Source organism: Zychaea mexicana (assembly GCF_025766255.1).
Source record: "Zychaea mexicana strain RSA 1403 chromosome Unknown BDB00scaffold_259, whole genome shotgun sequence".
NCBI classification, from domain to species: Eukaryota; Fungi; Mucoromycota; class Mucoromycetes; order Mucorales; family Lichtheimiaceae; genus Zychaea; species Zychaea mexicana.
Window position 1 is genome coordinate 661 of NW_026516922.1, and position 13045 is coordinate 13705.

A 13045-nucleotide genomic window follows, 5' to 3' on the forward strand; every position below is an offset into this window, starting at 1 on the left:
GGTTTCGCCTTTGCCTTTGCTGCCGCAGCAAGAGCCTTTCCCTGCTTTGCCTGCTGGCCAATCGTCTCCCTTGTTGGCTTCTCCGGCTGTAGCTCTGGCCCCTGTCCATCAGGGTAACCGTTCACCTCGTCGGGAACGTAGAAACTCCTTGGAAAGTCTTCCTTCGGATTTTAGCTGGGATGATTCCCAAGAGGCTGCTTCTCGTAATTATTGTCTCTCTCTTACTTTGTTTTACGTTTTACATCTCATTCTCTGAAAATTAAAATGCACTTCTTTTTTAGCTCCCAAGACTGCTTCCCCTCCTTTGTTGAAAAAGAGAAAGGTTGTACGATCAAGCTCTCCAGTAGGAAATGCTCATTCTGGTGTCTCTAGTGCACGTACAAACCAGCCGCTAGTCGCTCCTCGTCGTTCTGCCTTGGAAAAAGGAAAGTTCCGGGCTCAGCCCAGTGCTGTACGTACACAGCAACCGGTATTGCAATCTACCCAAAAGTCTTCAATTGTAATTTCAGACCGTTCAGATATCAGTCAAGGTAAACTTATAAAAGTATTCACACTGTCATTTTCTACTTACTAAAAATAATGCAATCGTCAAACTTTCAAAACACTTCAGATAATCGCAAACCGGGTACTCCAAGCAAAAGTATGTATCCATAGCCATTTTACTCTTTTACAATCTCTAATTTTTTATATCTACATAGTTTTTAAAAGACGTCCTGCTCCTGCTATCTCATCAACACCACCATCTACCCAAGCATCTCATCACCAATCAGCTCTGCCTTCCTCATCATCGTCATCTTCTTACCGTCCGCAACATACACCTATATACAAGAAAATTACCATTACAAACATACATACTAGCAGCAGTAGTGATTCAGATAGTGAATCTAGTGTGGATAGTGACAGTACGGAGCCTGGTACTTCTCAGCCATCACAGCATTACGGTGTTCTTTGTGGAATTGAAGAGTGTACCTTATATTTTTCTTCAAAATCTGCACGTAAGCGACATATTCGGAAAATGCACCAAAAAAAAGTTAATGTTAAATATCCAAACGATCATGGTGTGTATCTTTCCTATACCATCTACCATTTAAAGTGCATTGAAATACTAATCACTTTATAGGAAAAGTAACTACACTTATTGTGGATGCCAACCACTATGTGCATTGCCGTTGTGGCTTCAAGTCTACCAACTTTCAAGTCATACAGCGCCACTGTAGAAACTGTGATTTACCTTTGCCTGCCCCAACAGAACAACCTGCTGTCACTATACCTGCTTTGAATGTAGCATCTTTAAGCAATCATGCACCTATTGCAAATGCTTTTACTCGCTTGGAACCTGCCTTTGGCCCAACCTCAAATGTCAACACCGACAATAAACAAATCCCTTGGTTTTTCGTCCATACCAAGTGGTATGACATTGTTGAGGAGTGGAAAACAGGTAGTTATCATTTTATGTTAATAGCTATCCTACATTTATAGCATCGTATGTGTATTCACCATTCTCTTAATAGCATATAGCCAACACCAACAACAACATCCTACCAATACGTCAAGAAACATCCCTCTCACTCTATATGACTTGACAAAGAAAATACACGCAGAGGAAAATATACTTAAAGTTGTCGCCAAGGTTAACAAGCAGCTTTTTGTTCGTTTACACAATTCTGTTCATGAGAAAGATTATACATTGCGTCGCTATCTCAAACAGAAAAAGTAAGTGTTCAATTCATCTTCTTTTCATCGATCATCTACTCTAATTCATCTATCCCCTTTAGGCTCTCTGAACCTCTCCCTGATCATGGCTTTAATCAACTCGAACGTGCTAGCATCCAACGCTATACACAAACAGGCGCTAATCTTTAATCTTTTTACTTCGCATCCGTCGTTCACCACACTGGTCTTCTGTTTTGGGTACTTGGTCTTCAACTATCAATACAATCCTCACCAATATTGCAGCATTATCAGCAAATGTCAATCCAGCACAATTGTCATCACAAACAGCTACACAAATCGAATCACAAATTTGCAAATTGTGGATTACTTTATTGAAAGAAGAAAAACCTTTTGATGTCGCTACAAATGGATATACTATCGCTCGATTTGTCATTGCTTCTTGCTTGCAGTTCAATGGCCAATTCAAAGACGTTTCCTCGATTGCACCATTTATTCTCAAATCAAGTACTGGTTCCGTCTACTCTTACTCAACAACATATATACAAACTATGCTAGTCAAAATTTAATTACAGTGTAAGTTCTTTGCTTTTTTTTGGCCTTCCATATTAGCCATTTTACACTCATATAACAATATCATCTACAAACTCTTTTTTAGCTTCACCGCAGACTACAACAGTATCTGATTGATGGCAAAGCATCTGCATATGCTGCTATTGCTGAGTATAGTCGCATTGCTTCCATTTCAGACTCGTCAGAGTTTGTCACAGATAAGATTGTCTGGACACCACACTCCAACCATCTGTCACTTGCCATGGTCGAAACCAACGAGCGTATTCATGTACATGATTTACGTCTCTTGGCCAACAACTTAAAAACTACCATACAACAGAAAATACGTAAACTCACATTCGACATCGACCTTAATAATCTTCTTGAATTCCGCAACAACAAACCAATCCATTTATACGACGATTTCAACAATCGAACCATCAACTATTCATTTTTCACCGACCCAAAGAACAACCTCCGGCATCAATTCGGCCACATCCTCAATCACATACACACGACCCCACACTTATCTCGTCATTATATTCAACATATAACAAACAACAAAACAACATACCATATATCCGCCATTAAAACATACATCACAATAGCTGAACAAATCCAACGTGATTTGTTCATGCTCATGCACCTCACGTATGGCCAAACAGCTCGGGCCACAGAGCTAGAAGGCACTTTACTACAAAACACGACACACGCAACACGCAACTTATACTGGTCAAATGAACATCAAACATTGATGCTTCTTACAACATACCAAAAAACTCGTAATATTAAACAACGTGACCAAGCAATTGCCCGTTTCATTCCTCACTCTCTTGTCCGCCTATTTCTCCACTACATCATATTCATCCGACCTATAGAAAGGTATTTACATTTTAAAAGTCTATCATGCAATGTCTCATTCTATTCTTTTCTCTAGCCTCTTCATTTATGAATGCTCAACTTCACAGCAAAAAATGCTCGATACAATGGCATACTTCTTTATACGCAACGGCGCTAAAATGTCAGCTGACCTGCTCCGAACACACTTTCAAGCCCGCTGGCATCAACTCCTTCCTTCTCGCCTTAGTTTTCAAGATTATCGCCATGTGTCCGTTGCATTCTCACGCTATCACATCCAACACTTGCTCGCACACCATGGCTCAAATTATACAGTGGACCTGCAGGCAGGCCACTCGTCAAAAACTGCCGCACATAATTATGCACAGGCAACAACAGACTCGAATGCACTCTCTTCTGTAGCAATAGAAGAGTACTTTATTGCTTCAGAAATGTGGCATGATTTTCTTGGTATATTATCTTTGTTCTCATACTTTCACAACCTATCATTGAAATGTATTCACCACTCGTCAATTATAGGTGTCGGCCCTGGGCGTCATCTCTTTCCGGGTGCTATTCCGCAGGCGGAACAAGACCAAGTTGCTGCCCAGCATGGTAAATTCTTGGCAAACGTGGCTGCTGCAGAGAATGTGGCATTGCTTGAGATGCAACACCGTTTGCAAGTACAAAATGACTTGGACAGGCGCCAGTCAACAACCACTTCAACACCACCAGCACTTCCGCAAGGTACATCCTTTTTTTCATCATCCTTACATGTAAAATCATAATTAATATTGCTCTCTACATAGGCACATCCATCACACCACAGCTGCTTAATGCACTTGGTAAAGCCACTAACTCGCTGTCGCCTTCCTTCCGATCATTCGAACAGGCACAGCTTATCACCACCGTCATCTCCCGCAAATCTAGCATACTTGCCATCCAACCCACAGGCTCTGGTAAGTCCCTGCTATTCCTTGTCCCTGCACTCGTCGAGTCACATTTGACAACCGTCGTCGTGGTCCCACTTGTCGCACTTTTGGCCGATATGAAACGCCGGATTCAGCAAGCTGGGTTGTCTGTAATAGAATATACTCCGGATATCACTATACAGCACCCCTTGCCCAACATCATCATCGTCCAAGTTGAACATGCTAGCAGTCAACGGTTCCTCAACATTGTGCAGCAAATCAACGACCATAATCAGCTAGCCCGAGTCGTAATTGATGAGGTGCATACAGCAATCACATGGCGTTCATTCCGTCCGGCATTGTATACACTCCTTTTCCTCCGTTCACTCACCGTTCCGTTCCTTCTTTTATCCGCAACAATTCCACTATCATTCGAATCCGACTTACGTGACATGTTTGGCGCAGACCTTTTAATTATACGACAGCCGTCAATGCGACCAAACCTCTGTTATCAAATTATCAACACCACCAATCCACAAGCTGCAGCATATCACACCTACAAGCTCAGTATTCACCATCATCATCACCGTTATCCACCATCATCTACTGCTCTGCAGTAGATGCAACAACATCCATCAGCAACAAGCTTAAACAAGCATTACCGCACTATAGTACACAAATATCTTACTTCCACCGTAATCTTTCGGTAGACGAAAAACATAAACGAACAACTGCCTTTGTTTCCGGTGAGCTAAAAATCATGGTTGCAACAAGTGCATTCGGTGCTGGCATCGATTGCTCTACAATCTCAACAGTGATTCACCTTGGTGGCTCTGCATCAATCCTTGATTATGCTCAAGAAACTGGTCGTTCTGGTCGTAGTGGTTCCCGTGCACGGTGTCTGTACTTTGTTGACGTTGAACGCCAAAAAAGACAGATACAAAATCTAAAAAGAGTAAACTGGCACCTATCCCCGTGGCAAGCATTCAATGATGTTATTTTAGCATCAAAGTGCATCCGGCAGATACTTGCAGAGTCTTTAGACTCTCAAGTTACCAACTGCTTTGGGTACGGTAATGTCGAGCTTTGCTCATATTGCCAAAAAATCAAAGGTATACACACAGTTTCATTTTACTAATCAAATTATTAGACACTTAAGCTTCCAACCTATTTGTAGATTCTCCTCTCCCTCCTTCTACTACTGTCCGCCCCTCAACCGATTGGATTATCGATCACACACCACCATCAATTGTACGTATCTACAAAGTCATCTTTGTTATTACTCTATCAGCATTTTGTACTAAGCTATACACCTTTCCTTAGCCGACACCAATTGACGCATATCTTGGTCTTTCTCGAAAGAGAAAGTACATATCAGATGCTGACAACTTCAAGTCAGTTATGATGATAGCCAAGGATCACTGCATCCCATGCTTATTCACTTTTGGCATAGCTGAAAGTGAGCATACAACCTCTCCCCAGTGCATTGCTCACATTGGACAATGCTTCCGTTGTTTTGGTGAGCATTATGTCTCTAATCCAGCATGTGTGAAACCAATTAGGGAGGGCTTTTGCAAAAAGTGCCTTGTTCCTAACCAGTGGAACCAGACCATCTTCCATGATGGTAACTGGTCGAACTGTAGTGGTACCTATGAGGACCTACTATACCGTCTCTGCTGGGCAGCCTATCGGCGTAAGCCCCAATTTATCCGCCAAGCTGGTTATAAAGAAAGTCACCTTCAAGCAATCGAAATTCAACAAGATTTTGCATACTGGCTTATAGCTACTGGCCCCCACACATATCCCAATAATGCCATGCATCTAGGCCATATCATTCTATCACACTTCTTTGTTACTTAAAACGTTTACCTCTCTGCTCTCCTCTTTTTATCTCTTTACACATACTTTCTCTTCTCCCCTTCTCTTTTTTATTATTCTATATCTCCCTTATCTCTATTTTCTCTTTTTCTTTCTTGATTGCCACCCCCTTTTCTCTTATTTCTCTTAAATATATCATACTTCTTTATAGATCGATTTACACATATAAAAAAGTGTTCTAGTGCTAAGTGTTTGACTTTGTCCAAAAATGATACTTGATATCATTTATATAGATACGATACAAATGCAAATCAAAGACTTGAAGCTGCCATATAGCTATTTGTTATATTTTTCAGGTCGAATGTTTTCCCTCAAATTCTGCTGAAAAAATGACGATTGTCATTTGAACGTACATACATGTATACTGATCCCACTGCTTGAAGGGGCCAAAGATTCAACCTCAAAATCCACCTAGTCTACATAAGAGTATACTATATATTCAATAGTAAATTTGTCATATCATTATTATATATTAAGTAAGTAAGGTTTTTCATCATAATAAATCATGTTCCTGAGCTGTTTCTGATGCCAAATATTTAAAAAAATTGTGGAGTCCACCTGGGGTCTACCTGGGTGGACTAGGTAGACTCGGTAGAGTATACCTTATGATCAACAGTAAATGGCTTATATCTCTGCAATGTATTAACTAAGTAAGGTTTTTCATCATAATAAATCGTGTTCCTGGGCCGTTTCTGATGCCAAATATCTAAAAATATTTTGGAGTCCACCTGGAGTCTACCTGGGTGGACTGGGTAGACTGGACCTACTAAGTAATTGCCGTGGCAACTCTATAGATGTTCTATGTACAGATCACCATGAAAGCTAGTAGTCCCGATATCTACCATAAAGAGCAGGTTTGATACAGGGTATGCAAACTTTTCAACTATACTTTTTGTCAAATCCCATTTTGAATGATGGGGTGGACGAGAAAATAGAGAGGAGACCAAGTAGGCCATTATTGGATATGCAGAGAGCCGATCTAGGCGATACTTTAGATCACGTTGAATCTGAAGACTATTGATTGCATACTCAATAGCATCCATATACATGCTCCAGTAGGAAGCAATGTCATTAGATGTTTCCCAGTGTAAATATTGACGGCATTCCCTACAAATACATATAATTTAGTAAGAATCAATTATTTTCTGCCAATAAGTATACATAATAGATATACAAGTATAACATACCAGACACGATGATGCACTGCATCAATATTTATTAATGCACTTGCAGTAGACATGCGAAGCTCTAACCGAGCACCCCAACTTCGGTTGCTAATTCCGATACATGAATCTTGGATAAAGCGCTAAGTAGAATCATTTAAGTTATTTCAGTATATACATTCAATGTAATTGTATTCTAATAATCATAATGATAATACCTTATAAGCTCTAAAGGGTTGCCCCCCATTAATGAGCAGCTCTGGTTTGCAATCTTTTCCAAAGCGGTAGTTATCTTGTCCAGGGTTGTAAAATGGTTGCTTTATCTTGTGGTATGCAATCATTTTTTTTATGCCTTGCATTGACTGTTCTTGTGGCAAAGACTGTCCTTTTACAGTATATTGAAAGCCTGATAGAGACTTCCAATTTGAAAACGGGTTATGCCTATAGTTACTTTTTGTCAATGTAACATCTCCGAGGAAGCGCCGTATGAAGTCTGCATGACCACCGAATGCACGGTCACTACCAGTAGCACTCCATAACCCAACTAAAGGGGTATGTGATACTGGATGAAACTCGAACCCTAAGTCAATCGTTAAGTCCCGAGGATTAACTGTATACCAATTAATATCCGAAAATAAACTGCCAAGGTCCAAGTGAAGGTCTTCATATGGATGCTTTAACCCTATTCCTTTGGTATAAAAGAAAAAGCCTTGAAACCGAGCTACCCTCCGATCTTGGCTACTACTAGTAATCGACCTCATAGTATCACATAATTGCTGGCAATACACTGGAGGGATATATGTACCATACAGATTATGCTGACCTCTAGAATTCTGCAGCCTATACCCATCAGTATGATATGAGATACCAAAGTTATTACAAATGAATGCAGGTAAGCATTGGTGCATCGCAGGACAGAGAACAAGGTCTACAAAGTCTGAGATAACCTCTGTAGTAATTCTCTTTACTAGATGTCAATGACATATTATCACCATATAGTCTTGGAAAGTGGATTGAGGTCTACACAATATTGATATTAATATCTACATTCACTATTGATAGAAATATAAGATGTTGTAAAACATTTTACTATACCTTGAACCTATTATTGTATCCAAACTGACCAAGTAATAGGTATGGAACTTTGTTTAAAGGAATGGATTTTCCACGTCGAGACCCTTGGTTATCAATGTAACTCATTGTTTGTTTAATCTTGTATTTATACGGACGAAGGGTTATTGGAAAATGGACCGGCTGCAGGTATTATTTTTGTCTGGAAATCCATTGAGTCAATATCATAATAGAAATTCAGGTCTACTTGGCGGCTATCAGATGGTTGAATAGCAACCGGTAGGTTGTCTTCATCTTCAACAACAATGCCCGCAAACATTGCCTCTAGGAGTGCATATTCATCGAGCCCTTGGCATAGTCGAACAAATGTATTGAACGTTACAACCCGGTTTACTATATAATAAATAGCTATATATATTAGTATAATATATCTATTAATGACAGCATAATATAATATATAATAACGTACAGTTTTTTATGTCTAAAATTCGCTCTTGGAACTGCATGCGTAGATTTTCTGGTTGATACCGATATATCGAGTTACGAATAATAGTAGTTGCTTCTTAATCTTCTAACTCATTTTCTTCAGATTCATCACTATCTTCATCAGTACTACTAAAGATATAGTCTGAATCACTATCTGACTCGGAATCAGAATTTGAGCTTGGTGAGCTACTGCTACTAGAGCCACTACCAGAACTATGAGAATTGGAGTCGCTACTCAAGGGAGAATCTGAATAAAACAAAAACGTTAGAGATGTCTTAGAGTATACTACATTCAGTTTTAGAGCATTGGTCAATACTAACTGTCTAAGTTATCACCATGGATAGTAACAAATTGACCACCTAGTGGTCTCATAAATCGTATGGTATCTGCAGCAAAATCAAAAGCTACCAACAATAAGACAAATGAGCTATTAGTATTAGTAAATGTGCTAATCCGATTATATCTTTGATTAAATAGTAGTCCTTACCAAATGGGTCTACAACTAGTGGTAGTGAATGCTATGACGGATGTGCTGTATTCTCGTTCTGGCTAGAGATAGTAATATTATCTATTCCTATGTCTAATGAGTGTGTTGATGATTGTCTTTCAAGGATGGGTTGAGCCTGTAATGATGTCTCAGACCCTAAACAGCGGCGTTGACCTAATAGAAACATTATATAGGAACATATATTAAAACCCTTAAATATATAGAAGGTATAAGTTAAACTTACTAGGTCGTTCATCACCAAGACGTTCTCATTCCCGTGTTCTCTTATCGATTGGTAAAGATTATTAGGTAAACGCCTTATCATCCCAGTAGATGGAGTAGCACTTATTACTTGGCTGTAGGCTACATTGATATTGCTATCAAATGTACCATCAGATACTGGTCTACGTGTAAGGACTATAGAGTAATATTTAGTTTGAATAGTTTCTTGAAATTAAAAGTAGAGTTGTGCCTTTTTTTAAGGATATAAAATTATGAGCTTACATGAGCGAATAGGGCGGGTTGGTCTAATATATTGTCGCGGAGGTGTATTAGAACGTTGCCTACTACTACTAGAAGAGCCTTGACTTGTACGATACATTGGAGAACTCTTTAGTATTTCTACCAATTAATGTTTATATATGTAGAGAAGTAGAGGTAGTTGATATATGGAGGTTAAGCTATAGATGGCCACGTTAAAGACCAGTTCTGCTATAGCAACAACAACATATGTAGAGGTAAAGGTTATAGATGCAGTGATTCTCAACTATAGATAGCCACGTTGAAGACCAGTTCTGCTATAGTATCAAGAATTTATATAGGGATAGAGGTAGAGATAGTAGATAGATAGATTTTCAGCTATAGATGGCCACGTTGAAGACCAGTTCTGCTATAGCAAGTGAATTTGTTTGACCACGTTTGAGTGAGGTTTGGTCTAAAAGCTTATATGTAGTTATATGCTGGCAAGGGGTAGAGTTCTGCTTTTCAACAACCTCTCCTCTATATATCCTTGGGGTGGTCCACCGACCTTTCTGCCTAAAAGTTAGTGTAATTTGATAGAGCTCTATCATAGCTTTCATAGGAGCTTTCATACTACTTTAGAAATCGTTGTATCTTTTCAACCAGTGATGCTAGAGCAATATAATTAAGTGTTTTAGAATCAGAAAGCTATAGTTTTATAACAAAATGTTAATTTCAAACACTGTACATTCGGTACTCCTTTGCTATATAAATGCATAGTATGTACTAAAAGTTTATTTACAAAATTAAACTTCCGGAGGTCATAGAGATATCAAACATATTGAATAAACTACCTCTTTCTTGTCTTCTTTTTACTAGTTTGCCGATGTTTTGCTTTATACATATGGCATACCTTAAGAGCAAGCATTTACATATGCTGTTATGCATATATTCTACTAAACTGTGAATAATAGTACTAATGTAATACTAGGGGTCGTAATTGGATAGGTTGGGTTGGGTCAAGGGTCTAACTAGTTGACCCACAGGTCAAAAAACACTGACCCGACCTCACCTATTCAACCTGATGGGTCAAAACTCAGGTTAGCGGGTCAAGACTGATTTCGGTATGATGATGAAGGAAGTATCAATCAATCTGAACTTGAGTACTCGAAGTACAAAACTCTATATATATATAGCTCTCCAAGATGATGGCATGCAAATTCCTAGCAGTACTAGCAACATCTACTTTTAAAAGGTAAAGGGTTTTGTACCATCACGCTTGTACTCACATGTATTACTGTAAAGAAAGCATTATGGTTAAAGTGTAGTTGAAAATCGACTTCCCTATATGCCCCTAATCCTTTTCCTTTTCCCTTTGCTTATCACTTCATCCTTCTACCCTTCGTTTTTCTTTTCTCAATTCCTTTTCAGTCTTTTGTCAAATCTCGTCTCTTACTGCCACCCTCTATAGTCTGTTCTCATTGTACTATTGCTACTTCTTTACTCCTTTTAGATATATCGCTTATAGCTTACTGATGCTTTACTCTTAAATATAAAATATAATCCCACAATAAAAAGAACTTAAGTCCATTTTATGTTATAGCTCTATAGCAGACATATTGACAACTACATCCTATAATATAATGATGCTTCCCAATAAGAAGATTGACTACTTGAATACAAGTACCTTATACATATTATATGTATATATAGGTCACAATGGGTCAATGGGTTGACACGCAGGTCAGAAAAGCATCAACCCGACCTGTTGACCTGTCCTCAACCCGCAGGTCAGATTGCAACCCCTATGTAATACTACTCAATCCTTTGACTTTGCTATTACCATCCACATTCTCTTTTGAATGATAGTGCTACTGCTATTCATATCCTCTTTTATAGTTTAAATATAGAGTGTAGTTATACTAGTCCCACTGCATAGTAATAGTTTTTGAACAAAAGAGTCTAGTTTTACTTTATAGCTCAATAAAACAAGATATTGCCTACTGAAAAAAAGATAGCAGGCTGCAGGGTTCGAACCTGCGCCTTCCCAAGCCTCAACAGGATTGGGAAGGCGCCTTAGTCTACTTGACCAAGGCAACCTACTGATATATCTTAGCCATTGCACTGCTGCTATACCGCACAACCATTCCCTTTTGAATGATAGTGCTACTGCTATTCATATCCTCTTTTATAATTTAAATATAGAGTGTAGTTATACTAGTCCCACTGCATAGTAATAATTTTTGAACAAAAGAGTCTAGTTTTACTTTAAAGCTCAATAAAACAAGATATTGCCTGCTGAAAAAAAGATAGCAGGATGCAGGGTTCGAACCTGCGCCTTCCCAAGCCTCAATAGGATTGGGAAGGCGCCTTAGTCTACTCGACCAAGGCAACCTACTAATATATCTTAGCCATTGCACTGCTGCTATACCGCACAACCATTCCCTTTTGAATGATAGTGCTACTGCTATTCATATCCTCTTTTATAATTTAAATATAGAGTGTAGTTATACTAGTCCCACTGCATAGTAATAATTTTTGAACAAAAGAGTCTAGTTTTACTTTAAAGCTCAATAAAACAAGATATTGCCTGCTGAAAAAAAGATAGCAGGCTGCAGGGTTCGAACCTGCGCCTTCCCAAGCCTCAACGGGATTGGGAAGGCGCCTTAGTCTACTCGACCAAGGCAACCTACTGATATATCTTAGCCATTGCACTGCTGCTATACCGCACAACCATTCCCTTTTGAATGATAGTGCTACTGCTATTCATATCCTCTTTTATAGTTTAAATATAGAGTGTAGTTATACTAGTCCCACTGCATAGTAATAGTTTTTGAACAAAAGAGTCTAGTTTTACTTTACAGCTCAATAAAATAAGATATTGCCTGCTGAAAAAAAGATAGCAGGCTGCAGGGTTCGAACCTGCGCCTTCCCAAGCCTCAATAGGATTGGGAAGGTGCCTTAGTCTACTCGACCAAGGCAACCTACTGGTATATCTTAGCCATTGCACTGCTGCCATACCGCACAATCATTCTCTTTTGAATGATAGTGCTACTGCTATTCATATCCTCTTTTATAGTTTAAATATAGAGTGTAGTTATACTAGTCCCACTGCATATTAATAGTTTTTGAACAAAAGAGTCTAGTTTTACTTTACAGCTCAATAAAACAAGATATTGCCTGCTGAAAAAAAGATAGCAGGATGCAGGGTTCGAACCTGCGCCTTCCCAAGCCTCAACAGGATTGGGAAGGCGCCTTAGTCTACTCGACCAAGGCAACCTACTGGTATATCTTAGCCATTGCACTGCTGCCATACCGCACAATCATTCTCTTTTGAATGATAGTGCTACTGCTATTCATATCCTCTTTTATAATTTAAATATAGAGTGTAGTTATACTAGTCCCACTGCATAGTAATAATTTTTGAACAAAAGAGTCTAGTTTTACTTTAAAGCTCAATAAAACAAGATATTGCCTGCTGAAAAAAAGATAGCAGGATGCAGGGTTCGAACCTGCGCCTTCCCAAGCC

General features: G+C 39.0%; 2 protein-coding genes across 2 annotated transcripts; both read right to left on the bottom strand.

Annotated features, from left to right (window-relative positions):
* Positions 1 to 6512: 6512 nt before the first annotated feature.
* On the bottom strand, positions 6513 to 7353 carry BDB00DRAFT_880490 (uncharacterized protein; the record flags this gene model as incomplete). Its single annotated transcript, XM_053127999.1, has 4 exons — positions 6513 to 6555; positions 6840 to 6956; positions 7037 to 7155; positions 7231 to 7353. 4 exons carry the CDS (start codon positions 7351 to 7353, stop codon positions 6513 to 6515), a joined length of 402 nt encoding a protein of 133 aa, XP_052972165.1.
* Positions 7354 to 8646: 1293 nt separating this feature from the next.
* BDB00DRAFT_793812 (uncharacterized protein) lies at positions 8647 to 9658 on the bottom strand (the record flags this gene model as incomplete). Its single annotated transcript, XM_053121257.1, has 5 exons — positions 8647 to 8816; positions 8891 to 8997; positions 9058 to 9119; positions 9302 to 9474; positions 9562 to 9658. 5 exons carry the CDS (start codon positions 9656 to 9658, stop codon positions 8647 to 8649), a joined length of 609 nt encoding a protein of 202 aa, XP_052972166.1.
* Positions 9659 to 13045: the final 3387 nt, after the last annotated feature.